At 25.9% G+C, this 20,674-nt stretch overlaps 1 protein-coding gene across 3 annotated transcripts in view; it reads right to left on the minus strand.

Moving 5' to 3' along the window:
* The window catches only part of LOC117171463 (calmodulin-like), a 458,393-nt gene that overhangs the window by 210,706 nt on the left and 227,013 nt on the right, over nucleotides 1–20,674 (minus strand). For all 3 annotated transcript variants that reach the window (XM_033358805.1, XM_033358804.1, XM_033358806.1), the window contains exon 3: nucleotides 10,474–10,617. In XM_033358805.1, the coding sequence (XP_033214696.1) occupies nucleotides 10,474–10,617 (144 nt within the window). The remainder of the gene's footprint in view (nucleotides 1–10,473; nucleotides 10,618–20,674) is intronic.

The following is a 20,674-nucleotide window of genomic DNA, read 5'->3' on the forward strand; positions in this document are numbered from 1 at the left end:
TCATTGGTTAATTGATTTTTTACTATTAAACAAGTCGAATTTGTTTAAATAATTTTCTTTCAAAATTTTTTTTCTTAAAATTATTACTATTAGCCTACTGGAATATTTAATGACATTAGTTTATTTATTTTTAATTGTTTAAACAATTCGAATTTGTTGAATTTTTGTTTGTTGAAAATTCAAGTTTTGATTCAAAATTATTACTATTGGTCTAGAGGAATATTTATTAACATTTGTTCAGTAATTTTCAATTATCCAAACAAATGGAATTAATTTAAATAATTTTATTTCGAATTTTTTAAAAATAAAAGTGATTACTGTGGGTCCAGTGGAATATTTATCAGTAATAATTTTTATTAAAAAAAAAAATTTTTTTAAATAAAATTGATCAAACAATGTCGATAAATATTCTACTGAATAAATATTAATAATTTTTAATAAAAAATTATTCAAACAAATGAAAATAAATAAATTAAATCATGTTTGTTAAGGCCTATACCTATAGCGAAATAGGCCTTAACAAACATTATTTACTATTCAACGCAAAAATATTTATATTAATGAATTAATGATAATAAATATTCCATTAGACGAATCGTAATAATTTTTAAGCAAAAAAAACGAATTTTCGGACAAAATTGTTTGAAGAAATCACATTTTTAAAACAATAAAAAATTAATTAGGCAATGTTAATAAATATTCCACTAAACTAACAGTAATAATTTTTAGGAGAAAAAACTAAATTTTCAAAAATAAAAATTTAAACAAATTCCATTTGTTTAAATAATTAAAAATTAAATTAAATTAAATTAAATTAATTAATAATTAAAAATCTAGTGGAATAATGAATATTCCACTAGAATAATATTAATGATTATAAATAAAAAAAGACGAGAGTACAGTGTTCAAAAGATCGATTTCATGAAGAATTGACATTTTTGGTTTTAAAGGTAGTTTTCAGGTACTCGTGGGGGTATGTTAGGGGTGTCAAACCCATATATATGATACATGAAATTCTTCGTTGGATAATTCTCTACAGGTCCCCATACTTTCCAGTCACGTATTTTCAAACTCAAAAAAATTATTTTAAAAACTCAAAAAAGTGATTTCCCCCCTGCATTTTGCACGCGAAACTTCAAGTTAAAACAAAATAAAAAATAAAATCAATAGAAAAAATTAAGGAACGTCTTTTTTCGGAACTAGAAAAAAAATAGTGGGGATCGTAGCCTTATAGCATGAAAAAAACGCTTCGGAACATTTTTTAAAAACATTTTCATGGAGACACCTAAGAAATTTGTTTGAATCCACACAAAAATAAATCGATTTTTTTTTAAACAATTATATTTGAAGGTACCCCAATCTCCATAAAGTTTAACATATGTTTTCCATAAGAAAAAAAGACCTTTTTGTCCATTTTTTTTAGAATCCTCAATATTATTTCAATCGAGTTGAAACTGAACAATTCGCTTCATAATTAGCCATAAAATATAAATAATATATCGCTTTTCAAATATCAACAACATAAGTCTGTTTTATATGGTCCCAAAAAAACCCCATAAGTGAAAAAATGGATTTTACTAGTTTTCGGCGCTAATTATGACTTTTTTGCGGTTTCTTAAATGAAAACTGTTTCTGGGACATAAAAGAATATTTTATACTAATAATTAGATGTGCACAAACATTGTTTAAACAATTTATTATTGTTTTTAGCAATTTTCTTATAGAATGAAGTTAGAAAAATGCAGTTTTTTTTAAATTTTCAACTTGTCCAATTTTCAATTAGAGAGAAGTGATAGTTCATCAATTTTAACAAGTGTGATTGCTTGAACAATTTATTACTATTGTTAATAATATTCTCGTAGAAAATTGTTAGAAAATTGCAGTTTAAAAATCCACTTTTAGCCAAATTTTCAATTAAGATAAGGTAAGTAATTAATTATAGTCAAAAAAATGAATTGTTTAAACAATTTATTACTATTAATAATATTATATTTGAGTAATGCTTAGAAGATGCCATTTTTTCTGAAGTTTCTGGTTATTCGTCAAATTTTCAATAGGAGTGAAGTAATAATGAATTTAAGTGAAGAAAAATAATTGTTTAAACAATTAATTATCACGGTTAATAATATTCTTTTTGCTTAATTTGTAGAATATTGCGGGTTTTTCTGAAATTTTCAACTGTTTGTCTATTTTTCATTAGGCGTGACTTAATAATTAATTAGATTGAGCAAAAATAATTGATTAAGAAAATTATTATTGTTTATGATTATCTTCACTTATAGCAATGCCGGATAGTTGCGGTCCTTTTTCACTTATTGACATAATAATTAATAAAAGTTAACAAAAAAGTTGTTTAAACATTTTAATATTGTTTTCAAATATCTTTTTTAGATAAGTTTGAAAATTTCAGAAAAAACTGCAAAATTCTACCAACGCAGCAAAGAGAATATTATTAACAATGATAATAAATTATTTTAATAATTGTTTTTGTTAACATGAATTCATTATTACCTGACTTTAATTAAAAATTGGACAAAAAACCAGAAATTTCAGAAAAAACCTCATCTTTCTAGCATTATTCACATATAATATTATTAATAATAATGATAAGAACTTGTTTAATCAATTAATTTTCTTGACTCAAATTAATTATATAATTTATCTTAATTGAAAGTTTTACTAAACTTAAATTTATTCATACTGCAATTTTGTATTATTTCTCTAAGAGAATATTATTAAAAATAATAAATTGTTTAATGAATTACACTTGTTAACATTGGTGAAATATCACTTCCCTCGAATTAAAAATTGGACAAAAAGTAGACAATTTTTTTAGAAAACCGCGTCTTTCTAAATCTATTTTATGAGAAAATTTGCTGAAAACAATAATGAATTGTTTAAACAATTCATGTGAACATCTAGTTTTCAGTATGAAATTGTGTCTTATGTTCCAGAGACAATTTGAATTTTAAAAACACAAAAAGGGCCACAAATAGCGTCAAAAAACTCGCAAAACCCATTTTTTCACTTATGGGGTTTTGTTGGGACCCTATAAAACAGACTTTTGGTGTTTATATTTGAAAATCGATATTTTATTCGTAATCTACGGCTAACTGTTAAGAGAATTGTTAAGTTTCAACTAGATTAAGATAATATTGACGAATCTGAAAAAGATTGACAAAAGCGACTTATTTTCTTATGGCAAATACGTGTTACACTTCATGGGGCTTGCGGCACCTCTAAATATCTTCACATTCTTACCGTGACGCTTGCGCTGCGCGCTTGATTTTCGATAGACATTCGTAAACAGATTTTATTGAATATTTTTTTTCGTAACTTTGGTCGTTTTTTTACATATTTATTATTTTATTAGTAATCCATTCATACTCACTTTGAAGGAAATTCGAAAAAAACAATAAATCGTATAAACAATGACATAAAGCTTTTAGCAGAATTCATTATTCCTGAAAATCATTCAATATTTTGAAACAAAAAATTACGGATTTTCTTTCTCCAGAAAAACAAGAATTATTTATAACAGTGGCTATTGTTAACTTCTCAAATATTTTATTTTATAAAAATTTAAATTGTTATATTAGACCAAATATTAATAAATAGTTATTATTTTAAGGGATTCCTGAAGTCGTTCTGGCGATTGAAGGACATTTGAAAAAACCTCAAATTTTAATATTTTACCACAAGAATTGTTTATGACAATAGTTAATACAAAGTTTTCAATTATTTTTGTAACTAAATATCATTCCTTCATTAACATGAAGCACTTTTAGCGAACAGAAAATTTTTTTACCGACAATAAGACTATTTGCTAATTTGTCCATACAATTTGTTTATAACAAATAAATAAAATAATAAACAAATTATTTGTATTCTATGAGTCCCTAAACATTCATTAAACACGATATAAAGTTGATCTAATCAGTTATTAAAGCATAAAAAATTGTTATCTACAAAATTTCAGGGAAACAAAATGTGGTAAAGATTTAAAGGAAAGAAGGATTGTATAGGGATTGGAAGCAAGAACTTGCGGAGCTTGGGGGAAGGAATGAGATTGAATAAAAAAGTTAATCTGAAAAACAACAAGGTTGAGGAATTATATCAGAAGAGGTAAAAAAACGGAAGTCGCTTAGAGGTATAAAGATTTTTAAGTAATGTTTATAATTGAGGATGAACTAATATGTTCTTATCCCAATTCTGATTACACAGGACCACAAAATGGTTTTGAGAGCATAAATTTTGTCCTCAAACCTACAAAGCCCAAATTAACAAGCCTTAAACCGACAAACTAACAAGCCCTAAACCTACAAATTTCAAACCCCAAACCAACAAGCCCCAGATCCACAAGATCCATATCAACAAACGCACAAACCCATAAAAAACAACCTCTCAACCCACAAACTCTAAATACACAAGCTTTATATCTACAAACCTACAAACCCCAAACCTATGAACCCACAAACCCCAAACTCACAAATCCCAAACCCAAAAGCTCCATATCCACAAACACACACACCCCAGACCCACAAACTTTAGACCCACAAGCTCTATATCCACAAACCTACAAACCCCAAACCCACAAACTCCAAATCCACAAACCCCAAAGAAACAAGCCCCGAATCCACAAACGCCAAACTAAGAAGCCCTAAACCCACAGACTCTAAACCAACAAGCTTCAAACCCACAAAACAAAAAGCCCCAAACTCGCAAGCTCCGAATCCACAAACGCCAAACTAAGAAGTCCTAAACCCACAGACCCTAAACCAACAAGCTTTAAACCCACAAACCAAAAAGCCTCAAACCCGCAAGCTCCAAATCCACAAACGCCAAACTAAGAAGCCCTAAACCCACAGACCCTAAACCAACAAGCTTCAAACCCACAAACCAAAAAGCCCCAAACCCGCAAGCTCCAAATCCACAAACGCCAAACTAAAAAGCCCTAAACCCACAGACCCTAAACCAACAAGCTTTAATCCTACAAATCAAAAAGCCCTAAACCCGCAAGCTCGAAATCCACAAACCCACAAACTCCAAACCAACAAGCCCTGAGCCCACGGGTTTGTAAGTTTGGGGTTTGTAGGTTTGTGGATATGGAGCTTGTGTATTCGGGTTTTATGTTTTCGTAGCATGTGAATTTGGGTTGTGTGGGTTTGGAGCTTTTTGTTTTGGGGTTTGTGGGTTTTTTGATATGGATCTTTTGGATTTGGGGCTTGTTAGTTTGGGATTTGGGTTTTGTGTCTCCTGACATTCTGGCTGAAATTTGCGAATGGATTCGTGTTCAGCGACCCCAAGAATATAAAGTTTACCCATTAGAAACCCAGTAGACTCCCAGAACCATTTTGTGGTCCGGTGTTATCTAAGTCCACAAAAAGTTTTTTTTTGTTAACAAGGTTATGTAAGAAGGGCTCTAAACCTGGAATGCGAAATTATCTCTTCTGAAGGAAGCATCAATAGATTGTTCTACTAAACTCATTCATTAAGATTTACTTTAAAACTGTCTGGAGCTTATTTTAGAGTTGAATTTCACTATGCATAGCAAGAATATTATACGAGACGTACTTTCTGAAATTTAGAAAGTAAAATAAGGAAAGTGAAGACGGGTCGTTACGTTTTATGGAAAATCTGATTTAATGATTTTCTTATACATGCTTGGAAGTATGTCTAGCTAAAGGCGAAACTCATCACTCTTCGGGAAGAGTGTGCTTTCGCAAAGATTGAGAGAGTCAGGATGAGAAGAAACGAAAGGAGAGCCAAGGGAAAATTACCCGCAATTAAGGTATGCTTCAGCTTAAAGGAGTAGGGGGTGGTACTGAGTTTAGTTACTTGGAATGTCCGCAGTAAATGAGCCATGCAAATAAAGAAGCATGTAAAAAATTCCTATTTGAACTCTTCTGGATTAGACTTGTGCTTTTTTATAATTTAATTATAAATGCAGGTCTGTCCGCTGAATTACCCTCACTGGATGAAATGCTTTCTTATATTGAGTTTTATAATAATTAAGTCTTGTCCTTTTTTTAATTGAAAATTTATAAACTCTTCCCAAAAAAGCAACTTATTTTTGCTTCTTCATGCAAATATACGTTGAGTTAGAATTTAACAGCCAAGATGATAAAGTCGTCCTAGTGTAAAGAGGAATGTAAAGAGAAGGTGAGAATGAAATTACGAAAATAGAGAAATGAAAAAAATAGTGAAGAAGAATATAGAAGACAAAGGAGGACACTGAGATTTCTGATGCAGAAAACAGTAGGAAAATAAAAGCTTTAAGGAAGAGGTGGTGAAAGTTAGGATGAAAGAAGAGGTTTGGAAGGTATAATCAATAGAAAAAGAGAAAAAAGGAAAAGATTAAGGAATGATAGATAGTATAATGAAAACAATATTTTATGGATTGGCTAGAAGGAATGAAGAAGAATGTTGAGAAAGAAGGAAAGGTAAGAAGGGAAAGAGAAGAGGAAGAGGGTATAAAAATGAAGCAATACAATTATTATTATGTTTATAATTCCACATGATATATTTTTATTATTTGTGCAATCACATCTAATAAGAAATATTTATCTGGCGTCCAAGTAACTTTTTTCGGCATTTAGAGGAATTCTCAAAAAATCTTCTAAATGCCTAACCCGTTTTAGGCCATTAGGAGAAACTAACTATGCAGTATTAAAACACATTAAATCGCTATCTAACTTTTTATTTTTAATTTGAAGTTAATCCAATTATTAAAATAAAACTTTAAAAAATATTGAAAATAATTATTTTAAGACACAAACACATATTAAAAAAAAACAACAACAAGAATCTAACGACCAAACTTGGACCACAACGAACAAACAAAAAAAACCTACTCTAATCTGAAAAGAATTTTTAAAATTAAATTTTCACACAAAAATAAAAAAAAGGAAAGAATGATGAGAAGGCAGCCAACCACTAAAATTCGAAAGAAATTCTCTTCATTCAAACTCTTCATTTTTCTTTCCTCTTGTTTATTTTTGTCCGAAAATTAAATTTTTAAAAAATTTTCAGATTTAAATAGGGCTTTTTTTGTTTGTTCGTTGTCGTCCAAATTTGGTCATTGGATTCTTGTTTTTTTTTTAACAGGAGTTTGCATCAATTGGATTATACGAAGTTAAATGGGATTTTTAATTTAGATTTTTATCTATTTTAAATTTCTTAAATTTTTTTATGACATATATTTAAAAAGGTTCTTAATTTAAATTAATGTTTTCAAGTGTTAAAAGTTAAAATTTTATTTTTAATTTGCAATTCGGTAACAGGAAAAACGAAATGACTAAATTTCTTTGTTGAAAATCAAACTATTTTGTTGAGAATTCTTTTTTCGTCTTTTTTTATCCACTTCGGATGAAAATTAACGCTTTTGTTTAAAATTTAACACTTTTTTAGAAAATTTATATTTTCCTCACAAAAATTCAACAATTTGGTGGAAAATTTAAATACATGGTTGCAAATTTACGTCTTTTGTTACAAAATTTCAGTACTTGGTGGAAAGTTGAAATAATTTATTGAAAATTAATTTTTTGGTGCAAAATTGATCATTATAGTTGAAAATTATTTTTTTTAACAAATAAATTTTTTTAACTGAAAATTTAACTATTTTGTTGAACCGTGAACTTATTAGTTGAAAATGAACATTTTGTATAAAATTCATATTTTTTGCTTCAAAATTTAACTGATTTGTAGAAAATTTTCCCCGTTTGCTTGAAAATTTAACACTTTGTTAGCAAATTCAACTATTTAGCATTGTTTAAACTAATTATTTTACATGCATATATTTTTTAATTGATCTGTTTGTTTAAAAATGTGTTCATTTTGTTAAAAATTCATATCATTTGCTACAAAATCAATGTTCTTTAATCCAAATACTTGGTTAAAAATCTTCTTATTAATTGAGGATTTAAGTATTTTAATGAAATTTCGTATTTTATTGGTTAACGTCAAAAGTTTTTTTTTTTGAATTGTGAATCATTAAATTTTGCGGTGAAGCTTCATATTTTTCGGTTGCAAATTTAGTTGAAAATTCTTTCTTTTATTAATTTTTTTTTTACTGAAAATTTGACTATTTTTTAAACATTCGACTTATTGGTTGGAAATTAACTTTTTGGTATAGAACTCATATTCCTTCCTTTTTCGAAAGTTAAGTTTTTGGCTGAAAAATTCATAATTTTATTTAAAAATTATTTTTTTTACAAATTAATCTTATCAACGGAAAATGTAACTATTTTGTTTGACAGTAAACTAATTAGTATACAATGAACTTTTTCTTATAAAATTTATATTCTTTGCTTGGAAATTCGACTGATTTGTATAAAATTTGTCCTTTTCTCTTGAAAATTTAACATTTTGGCAGACAATTAAATTATTTGGTTCAAAATAAAATTGCTTTCTACAAAATTCGTTTTTGAATCGAAAATGAATACTTCTAAATGTAAATTAAAGTACATCATTTTTGCAAATAATAGAAGTTTTTTACTTAAAAAATGACTGTTTAAACTATTTAGTTGCAAATATATATAATTTGTTAAAAGTTCATCTGCATGGTTAAGAATTTATGTATTTTGTAGAAAATTCGTCTTTTTTGGCAAAGAAATAATATTCCGCATTGAAAATTTGTTTTCTTTTTGATAAAAATTAATTTTATAAACTGAAAGTTTTACAATTATCTTAAAAATTCCACTGATTGGTTGATAAAACCTATTTTCTTCACAAAATTCACATTCACGTTAAAAATTCAATGGCTTCGTAGAAAATTGCTCTTTTTCGTTTGAAAATTCAAAACCTAGATAGATAATTGAACGATTTTGTACATAATGAAACTTTTCTGTAGAAAAAAATGTATTGAAAATAATTTTTCCTAAATGAAAATTGAATATGCCACCTTTGGTTAATAATTCATCTTTTTAGTTTGGGAATTAAACTATTTAGTTAAAAATTTATATAAGCTAGCATCAAATCAATTGTTCGAACGACTCAGTTGAAATACTATATAATTTGTGAAAAATTGGTCTGTTTTTTTGAGAAGAAATCTCCTATCTTTAAAATTTATTTTATTTTGAAAAAAATTCAATTTTTTCAATGAGAATTGAACTATTTTGCTGCAAATTCAAATGATTAGTAAAAAATTGAACCACTTTTGGTTAATAATTAATATTTTTTGGCTTAGAAATTCAACTATTTGATTAAAAGTTTATGTATTTAGTTAAAAATTCGCCGTTTTGATAAAAAAATATTCCTTATTCAAAACTCGTTCTTTTAGCTAACATTTATTTTTTTAACTTACAATTTAATTAATTTATTAAAAATTCGACTGATTGGTTGAAAATTCATATTTTAGGTTCGAAAATTCAACTGTTTTTTTTTTAATTCTTCCCTTTTCGCTTGAAAATTGGACGTTTTAAATGTATGAAATAGAATTATTGTTTATGTTATTTTGTAAAAGTATATTTCAATAATGAGACAAAATAAAAATAAAATATTATATGTGATCGTCCAAAATGCGTCAGGAATTTAAAAGAATGGTTACGTATTCATCTGAATGCCTCAATAAATCAGGTACTTGGACGCCAGATAAAAATTTCGTTACACATTCTTTCTAAACGGATATTCCAAGTCTGAAGGGGCCCCCACCTTCACCATGAATCGTGAAGTGATTTTGTCAAACGACGTTCATTGGCTGCCCCTCCCTTGTATCCATGCGCGCGCTGATCTTTTGCGCGTCTTTGTATTTGCGCATTTGCGTTTGCTCATTTGCGCTTTTCGGGCCTCTTTTCAATTGGCCAGCCACTGACGCGGGCGAGATGCAGGGACAGTGGTGGGGGGTGAGAGAGCTTCGCCACTTAGAATATCCGAGCGAGAGAGACTTGGCATAAGTGAGCCTTGAAATAAGTGTCTTTTTGAATACGTGAAATTACTGGAATGCTCTAACTTGTCTCAATAGAGTAAAACTAATAAAAGTGTTGATTTCTCTTCACAGAAACTAGCCTATAACTAACCTAGAGTTTAGGTGTTATTATAAATTTTTCTTCTAATAGTTGATTTTCTTTAAACGTTAATTACGAAACGAACCCAATTAAATCGAATTAAATAAAAACATCTCTTGCAGCCTCTGCTTGGAATCAGTTTCCACTTCTCTCTCGAACTGTATATTCCAAGTTACGTACCTTCTGATCGAGTCAAGACGTAATAAAGTATTCGTCTCAACTTATTTGATTTTCTGATTTAGTAATTATGGAAATATGATGCTTCTTGTAGAAAGGGGTTTATTCTGTTTTTTTTGAAGGCTAAGTTTCTTATGATTAAATGCAGATTGATAAAAGTGCTTTTTCAACAATTTGTGCGTGGTAAAATGCACCACTGAACAGAAATAATGAATCTTTTAGAAAGCCTTTCTCGTAATTTTCTGTAAACATCCTATCCAAAAGTAGAGTTTATATCTTATAAACAACTTACCATCGATATCTATTTCCTGAAGCATCGTTCTGAGTTCTTCTGCTCTCGCAAACTGGCCAAGGGAACGCATCACCCGACCAAGTTCCTCCTTCGTGATGCTGCCATCTCCATCTTTATCGAAGAGCCTGAAGGCTTCTCTGAATTCTGCAACATGAGGAGCATGTTTGGTGAATTTACTATATCAGTAGAAGAGGAAAATAATACGCTCGGTACCTATTATCTCAAATAATAGGAAAAAGCAATGTAATTTGCTGAAATTAAAGTAAAAGAAACCCAATTATAATTAAAAAAAAAACTAAACTAAAAAAAGTCAAATTAAAAATGAGAATTTTTCAAACGAGCGAAAAAACGTTCTGTAAAATCGCAATCAGTATTTAAAGATACAAAATGGCAAATTTTGAGCTCAAATGTTCTTGAATAAAGGTCAATAAAGTTCCCTCAAAAAAGTTTTCCAGTTTGAGGAAATGGATTCGGAAGTTGATCCTCTGAAAGTGACACTAACCTAAAATTGAACCACGTTTGACTGCGAAACGCGATCAAGAAATTCTATTTTTAGTTTAAGCGTAATATAAAATCATGCTCCCGAAATATTAAGTTTCTGAATACAGGAAAATAAAATTTAATCTAAAAAAGCGAGCCAATTCTGAGAAAATTAAAAGAGGATTTTTAAATTAAAATTTAATGAGTTTTTAAAGTCGGCTTCAGACAGTGATTAAAAACTGGATTTTTATTTATTTTTTAAATAAAAATAAAAATGATTTGAAAAAAATATTTAAAAATACTGTGTTGTCACGCATGAGTGACCAAGGGAAATATAATTTTTTGAATAAAGCAAACATACAATTTGTTTAAATTCGAAAGTTTCCCCTTTCTCCTGAAATTTTTAGATATATTTATAATAATAATATATAATAATTATTTTAAATAATAATTTTGTTTTCAAATCGCCGATTTACAGTACAAAATGTTAACATACCCTAAAATTTTTTTATCTACTACCCTGGTCAAGAAACCTAATAACTTTTAAAAATACCCCAAAGTTGTATAGATATAGTAAATCCTGTTATAAATCTATGAAGATTTTCAGTAAAAAAAACGATAATAATCTGAAATTGTTAAAAAATGTTTTTATGTTCTTTGAAATTATATGATATTTTATTAAAAATATCAATTTATGGTATAAAACGCCAGGGCGACATAAAATTGTACACAAATTGTGAATTTAAGCTTACAGTATAACCAAAAATTATTAAACATTATCAAACTTGTTTAAAATTTAATTATTTTGGTTTAAAATAACTAACTTAAGCTGAAAAAAAACAATTTATTTGAAAAATTAACTGCTTAGGAGAAAATCCAACAGTTTTTTAAAAAATTCATCTATTTTCTTGAAAATTCACCTTTTTTATACAATTTCACTGTTAGAAAATTATTATTTTTCATTGAAAATTAATTCTTTAAATTGAAAATGTAACTAGTCGGTTTTTGGGTTACAACTTATATATTGTTTAGTGAAAATGTCAACTATTTTGTGGAAAATTGGTCCTTTTAGAGAACAAATTAATCTTTTTTTAATTTATCTATTTGTAAATACCATATTTTTTTGGTATTAAGCGTAACTATTTGATTGAAAATTCATCTTTTGATTGAAAATTGAACTATTTTTGTAAAAAGTAAAATTTGCTTAAAAATTAAACTATTTTTTTTTTAAATCAACTGCTTGGTAGAAAATGAACTTTTTTGTTAAAAATATATATCGTCGGCTGAAAAGTTGAACTGATTTTTTCAATTCATCCATTTCGTTAAAAATTTGTTGCTTTTTTTTGTTGTTTTAAAAAAATAGCTATTTGGTAGAAAATTCAACTGTTTTAAGGAAAAATCATCGATTTGGTTGAAATTTCTTCTTTTTAGGTAGAATATTAATTTCTTTCTTTTAATTTCATCTCTTTGGCTAAAAATTCAACTATTTGGTAGAAAGTTAATCTTCTTGGTTAAAAATTAAATATTTTATTTTAAAAATTAACTATTTCTTAGAAAATTCAACTGTTTTTTTTTAGAAAATTTATCTATTTTCTTGAAAATTTGAATTTCTGGGCTAAAAATTCATTTTTTTTTTTGAAAATTTATCTTTTGGCTGTGAATTAAAATATCTTTTTAGAAAATTAATATGTTTTGTGGAAAATTCATCTCTTTGGTTAAAAACTCAACTATTTCGGAAAACAATTAAACGGTTGGAAAAATTAATTATGATCGAAAATTTAACTATTTTGTTCAAAATTCGTCTTCTTTGGTTACCTTTATTAGATTTTGAACTATTTGGTTAAAAAATGAATGATTTTGGTAGAAAAATCAACTATTTGATGCCTAGTAGCAAATTTAATATTTATGTTGAAAATTGATCTATTCTGTTAAAAATTAACTTTTTTAATTGAAAATGTCACCATCCAGTTTTTCGTTCACAAATTACGTATAAATTATATATAAAATTTGGTTAAAAATTAAACTATTGTTTTGAAAAATGAACTACTTGGTAGAAAATGAACTTTTTTGTTAAAAATGTATATTGTCAGGTAAAAAGTTGAACAGTTTTTTTTAATTCATCCATTTCGTTAAAAATTTGTATGTTTTTTCCGTAGAAAATTAATTTGTTCTTTATAATTAATTTCTTCGTAGTTAGAGTTTTTTTTTTAATTTTTACAAATTGTTTAAACATAAAACTTTTTTTTGAAAAATTAGCTATTTGGTAGAAAATTTAACTGTTTTGAGAAAAAATGATCTATTTGGTCGAAATTTCTTCTTTGTAGGTAGAATATTAATTTTTTAAAATTTCATCTCTTTGACTAAAAATTCAACTGTTTTGGTAGAAAATTTATCTTCTTGGTTAAAAATTAAACTTTTTATTTGAAAAATTAACTACTTCTTAGAAAATGCAAATGTTTTTTTTTAAATTCATCTATTTTCTTGAAAATTTTTCTTTTTGGGTTAAAAATTCATTTTCTTTTTTCAAAATTTATTTTTTTGGCTATGACTTTAAATATGTTGTTAGAAAATAGAACTGTTTTCTGTCAAATTCATCTTTTTTGATAAAACTTTGTCTATTTAGGTAGAAAATTAATTTTTATTTTTAAAAATTCATCTGAACGGTTGAAAATTTAACTATTTAAGTATAAAATTAAATTGTTTGAAAAATTAACTACTTGATGGAAAATACATCTATTTTCTGAAAAACCTTTTTTTGGGTACAAAAATTGATCTTCTTTGTTAAGATTACTCTTTTTGGTTGCGAATTCAACTATTTTGTTAAAGACTCCTCTTTTTTGTTTAATTTAATTTACGGAAATTAAGTATTTTTTGTTTCATTGAAAATTGATTTTTATACTAAATATTTAATTATCCCATGTTTAGTTGAAAGCTAGTCCTTTTTTTTGGAAATTGAACTATTTGGTTGAAAATTCAACTATTATGATAAAAGAATCAACTATTTGGTCCCCGGTGGCAAATGTAATAGTTATGTTGAAAATTGATCTATTTTTTTTTAAATTCTACTTCTTAGATAAAAAAATTATCTTTTTTTAACATTGATCTTTTTGGCTATTGATTCAACTTATTTTAAACTATTTTTTGTAGGCATAAACTTCAACTATTTTGTTGAGTCATTTTTTTGCTCGTAAATTAAACTGTTTTGTTCAAAAGTCGTCTTTTGAATTAAAAATTCATCCTTTATAATAGAACATCTTTTTTTATTTAAAATTTGAATCTTATATCGTTAAAGCACGAAATAATAACTCTTTTTTTGCGAAATCATATATTTGTTTAAAAAATTAAACTATATTGTTAAAAATGCAATCATTTTTTTTAAGTTCAACTATTTTTTTTTAGATTCTTCTTTTTGGTAGGTAAAATAGAAATAAATGTTTAACGCAGTTTATGGAGGAGCCCTGTAACTACTTTTGGAGAAAATAAAAAATTGAATTGAACTTTTCTACAACTTTTGTCCCCATTTATAGTTGAATAATATTTTGAAAAATTGGTAGTAATTTAATAACGGAAACTGGAAAATTTTTCCAATGATTATTCTGATTTTTCGCCCTTTGTTGAGCTCGGAATACTCCAGTAACTCTTTACAATTTTTTGCACAGGTCAAATTATAAAAGTTTTTATGAACTCTTCTTTCAAATATTAACAAAAGCCCTTCAGTGCGAGAAAATAGCACTTTCTGCCTGGCTTCATGGATCTTCATTTCAATATTATGGACACATAGAAACTTTAACTTCAGATCGAAAATGTGTATCTCTTCAATAGACTAATTATTTAATTTTACACAAAAATTCCTTATTTAATTATGCGATCTAATTTTAATTTCTTCAAAATCGAGGTGTAGGAAAAGTTAATTATTGTAATTTTTTCTGCTCTTTACACCTTTAGTTTGAGAATAAAGATTTTAAATATTTGAGAAAATAATTGTAACGAGTGAAATCTTTCCAGTCAAATTAATCAAATTTTACAAATTATAATTTTTAAACAGAAATTTCAATTCCAAAAATGTATTTCTAAAATGTAACATTTCGATTGTAAATAATTTTTTTAAACATAATGAGAATAATTCTGTTCCAAACTTTTTCACGGCGTGCTTTAAAAAAATAACAGGTTCTAAAAATTGTCGAACAAAGAGAAAAAATTATTGGTATTTAAAATAAAATTTCTAAAAAGATTTTAATTAATTTGGCTTTGATTTTAAAAGATTAACTTTATAATTTAAAGATTTTAAATTATTTTTTATTTTGTGAAATATATTTTTGGAAATAATTGGAAAAAAATTCTAAACATTTCAAATGATTTCCTAAAATTCAGAAAAGAATGTGGAATATTTTAAAGAAAAATTCAATTTTAATTTTTATTAGATTTGGCAATAACTTTGGGGTATATTCAAAGCCTTTAAAAAGATATTTTGAAGTTTCGAATAAATTTCAAAAAATAATACGAAAATTTTAAGCATTCTCCAAGAAAGTTTGAAAATATTTCAAAATATTTGAAAAGACTAATATAAAAATTTTAAGAAAAATATATGGAAGATTTTGAGGCAATAGTTTTTTTTTTATTTTTAAGAATTTTGGGGTACATTCTAATCATTCGAAACGATATTTCAAAGTTTTCGAAAAATTGAAAAATAATTCAAAATTTCCAAAAATTGTAAACAAAATTTAGATTTTTGAAACTTTTCAAAATAAAATTATGAGGCCTGGTAGGCAATTTGAAAGGTTTAAAGAGGATAAACTAAGTTTCTTAAAATTGCTGGGAAAATTTTAAACGATTTTTAATATTCAAATATAAATCATTAGATCAAATAAAAAAATATTTTAAAACATTTGAAATGATTTCCGAAAATTTCGGAAAGGAATTCTAAAGATTTTAATGTACTAAAATTTCTGGGAAATTTTCAAATGAGTTTTTCTTGTAAAAAAAATTGGAAGTTTTCTTTAAAATTTAAGAAATAATTCCAAACAGTTTATAAGAGCTTTAGGAATTAAGGAAATTTCTAAGTGATCAGAAAAATGTTAAAGCATAAATATTTTCCAATGTGTTTATTCAATTTTTGGAAAATTTATTCTATTGTCTTTTCGGTTCAAAATTCTACTACTTGGATAAAAGTTGAACTAGGTACTTTTCAAAAAATTAATTTTTTGACATAAGATTTATATATTAAATTGAAAATTAACTTTTTTGTTAAAAATTCATATTGTCGAGTTTGAAAGCTAAACTATTTTATAGAAATTTTCTCTCTTATGGTTTTTAAAAATGTATTTTGAATAAAAATTAAACTGCTTAATAATTATTCGTTTTCAGTTAAGTATTAAACTATATTCCTGATAATTTTTCTTTAAAGGATGAATTCAACTGTTTTTAAAATAAAATACATTTTTTTGGTTAAAATATCAATTACGTGTGATATATTTCCTTTAGAATTAATCTTCTTTGCTTAAAAAGTCGACTTGTTTTGCAGATGCACTTTTTTGAATAAATCATTATTTAACATATATCTGAAAACTAAAAAAAAAAACATTTTCTTGTTTCATGATATCATAAATTATTTAACTTATATTATCAAGGTGGAGATATTCCCCAGTAGTCGAGAATGGTTTTAGTCAGGCAGAAAACTACTGCAGAGCACCGAAGCTAATAAATAAGAATATTGACTTGCTGAGTGAAGAAAAATGTTCTGCACTTTAGATATTCATAAAAATCTTCAAATTTTTTAAGAGTCTTTGGAAAATGTTATTCATGTAACTTTGACAATAAATCCTTCCCAGATAATTAAAAATTAATTTTCAGTTGAATGCCAATAGCAAAGAATGTCACATTTGTGTGCATAATATAACTGACTAAAATTTAAGATTTACTATCGTAAAATTTACTCGAAAATGTACTCAAAAAGATTATTTTTGAAGAAAAATGAAACAAATTACATTTTTTGTTGAAATAATTCATTTTCAACAATAAAACAAGAGAATTTTCAACGAAATAGTTGAAGTTTTAACCAAAGCGATGAATTTTTAATGAAAAAAAGAATTCTTGAATTAAAGTGTGACAGTTCATATTTCCACAGGAAAATATTTTAATTTTTGACGAAAAACAGTTTTGTTAAAACAAATAATTCGAATTTGCAAAAAATTATTAAAATCCTTAACCGAGGCTGACGGATTTTCAACGTAAAGAAGGAATTTTCGACAAAAAAGTTGAATATTCGAATATATATATGAATTTTCTACAAAAAAGGTCAACTTAACAAAAAATGGAATCGCTACATTTTCAGACCAAAAAAATGTTTTTTAACAGAAAAATTCGAATTTACAACCAAATAGTTAAATTATGCATCAGACAAATTAATTTAGTTAATTAGTTTCAAAACAAAGTACATTAATTTTCAATAACATTTTGAATATTTTAAAATTGATAAAATTTTGAATATTATAAAATTTCTTTATAACATGAAACAATCAATTTGCAACAAAATAGTTGATTTTTTATCCAAACGAATGTAGTTTTCACTGAGAAGATTAAAATTCGATCGAATAAGATAAATTTTCGACAAAAAATTGCATATCTTAAGTTAAAAAACTTAATTTCCGCTTAAGAAAACAAACTAATTTCCATCAAAATACATGAATTTTCAACCAACCATTAAATTTTAAAAGATTTTTCAAGATAATAGTCAAATGTTGAGCTAAAAAAATTAATTTTCAACCCAAAAGATCAATTTTCTAACAAAAGAGGACAGATTTTCAACAAAATAGTTAAATCGTCAACCAAACGGCTGAATTTTTAACTAAGAAGATTACATTCCTATTCAAAAGGATACATTTGTGACAACAGATGGAATATTTAAATTTTCAGTAAAAAAATAATTTTAAATTTAGAAAAATAGTATTTTTCAGCTGAAGAAATGAATTTCTAAAAAAAAAAATTAATTTTCTATAAAAAAGTTTTAATTTTATCAAAATCCATGAATTCTTAACCGAAATTTTATTTTTAGGCGGAATTTAAAACTTAATAGTTTAATTTTTAACAAAATAAATAAATTATCTACACAAAAAATGAATTTTCCACTTAAAAAGAAATTTTTTCAACAAAATAGTTGAATTTTCATCAAAACGGATGTATTTTCAACCAAGAAGATTCGATTTCTCTAAAAAAAGATACGTTTTTGACAAAAAATGGAATAGTTAAATTTTCAGCTGAAAAAACATGATAGTTGAATTTGAAAGACATTTTTAATCTAATAGTCAAATTTTTTAAACAGATATATTTTGAACCAAAAAGAAGATAAATCTTTAAAAATAGTTAGATATTTAACAACAGAGTTAAATTTTCAGCCGAAAAATTTAATTTTAAAACAAGAAGATTAATTTTTTACCAAAAATGAATAATTTTAACGAGATAAATTTATTTTCAACCAAGAATTTAATTTTAAAGACATGTTTTCCCTAATCGACAAACTTTTAAAAAAGGATATTAATTTTGACCCTAAAAGATACATTTTATACTAAAAGAATACAAATCTTCAACAATAAGATGTATATTCAAAAAAATTGTTAAACTTTCAACAAAGAAATAAATTTATAAGCAAAACTAATTTTCAACCAGAAAAATTTATTTTAAAACAAAAAGATAAATTTTGTATCAGAAAATATTGATTTTTAGAAAAATACCTTGATTTGTTTCAAACAAAAAAAATAATTTACCCAAAAGAAGAGCAATTTTCAAAAGAAAAAAAATTGTTGAATTTTCAACAAAATAGTTAAATTTTCAACCCAAAATATAAATTTTCTTACAAAATCAGACAAATTTTCAATAAAATAGTTTAATTTGTTATCTAATTTAATACAATTTTTTAAATATAAATAATAAATGAAATTATAGAAAAGCAGTTATTTGTCATGTACTGTAAAAAATACATTTTGACTATTATTTAACAATAAAGTTACTTGTGTTCATTTTTAATATAAATTGAATTATTGTTGCGTGCGTCTTTCTCGACTTTTACAATTCATAAATAAAGCTTTGATACATAAATAAAGTCATTTGATACATTTGTATAACAAGTATTCCCAGAAACTTGTCAAATGAAATCTCATAGAAAATTCGAATCAAATACCTTGAAATTTTATTTCCTATATTTTAAAATTGAAAAAAAAATTAAAATTACGATGTTAGATAATCCCACACGTGGGAAGAAATATTTTATAAATAAAAAAATAACAATCTCAAAATCTCTCTAAATCATATACAATTTTTTGAAATCATAAAATAGTTTCTCTAAAATCTAGAGCAAAATAGTAGTCATTCGAATTTTTTTCTAATTATTTTTCCCTTCAAATAAAAAAATTACACACCTCGTATTGCTTCTGCTATTAAAAACAAGACCAGATTAGCAATTGGATAAGTTTCTGGCTTGGAAGTAACATCATTAGAAAATCTCATATAAATAAAAAGGCCATAATCTTAAAGAGAATCTATCAGGAAACGTGTGTCCGGAGAAAATTATCTCAGAAAAGCTTTTATTTTTTCACAAGATAGCATTTCCGCTTTATTACTTGACAGAGAAAACGGATTACTGGTACTAGTTGGAAGTCGTTGTAAGCTCGCAGAGCTTATTGTTCATTGGGGGTCTAAACTGCCCCTTTCCAATGCAAGGATATTATCCTTAAATGGAACAAGAGGTAATCTCTCTCCCTCCCATCAGGGTGCCAAATAGTATTGTCATGTATTTGCATACCAAATAGCACTTTCTGGTAAGTAAATTGACCAGATAGTGCATAACGGCTTTCGCAAGAGTAATTTATAACTCTAGTTTGGTCCGAACGCTTTCGATAGTTTGGGAAACGAGTCGAATGTTTCAAATTCCTCTAAGATAGTTTTTGAACACCTGCTGAGGCACTGTACTTTACTTTTACGCTCTAAATCTAAATAAGTCAAAAATTTCTGAATAGTTGCTTTTTCTGCAAATTTAAATAGAGCTCACCAGCTACCAGCAAAACTGGCCAGCCACCTGCAGCATGAACCAGCTACCTGCAGCACTGATCAGTTACCTGCATTTGTAGGTTGTAACTGGTTGAAAGTTGAAATACCTTGTTAAAAATTTATTTTTCGATTAAAGATTCATCTCTTTAGTGACAAATCTGAATATTTTGTTAAAAATTCATCAAATTTTTGTTTACAAATGAATTCTTGTAATTGAAAAATTAACTATAAAAGTTTGGATTGGAAATTTATATTTTTAAGTCGAAAATTAATTTTTTTATGATTTATAATTTTAGCTTAAAATTAATATCTTTGGTTGCAAATTTAAGAATTTGAATAAAAAATTCTGTCCTTTTTTTGGAAATATAATGAGAATAAATAACAATCTGTTTTGATTCATGATATACCATTTTAAAATTATAATTAAAATTATGTTTGTTGACATATAACGATTCTTTTTATGAAGATTCATAAAATTTCAGTAGAAAGTTCCACTCGTTGCTCCTAAATTAACTTTTATTTTTAATAAAAAATTCATATTTATGAGTTAAAAATTTGGCTGCTTTTTAAATAAAAAATTTAACGATTTCATTTTTCAGTGGATAGTCATCTTTTTGTTGAAAATTCAATAATAATACAAAAATAATCTGAAAAAGTAAAAAATTTCTGAACAGTTGTATTT

The sequence above is a fragment of the Belonocnema kinseyi genome, chromosome 4 (genome assembly GCF_010883055.1).
Source record: "Belonocnema kinseyi isolate 2016_QV_RU_SX_M_011 chromosome 4, B_treatae_v1, whole genome shotgun sequence".
NCBI classification, from domain to species: domain Eukaryota; kingdom Metazoa; phylum Arthropoda; class Insecta; order Hymenoptera; family Cynipidae; genus Belonocnema; species Belonocnema kinseyi.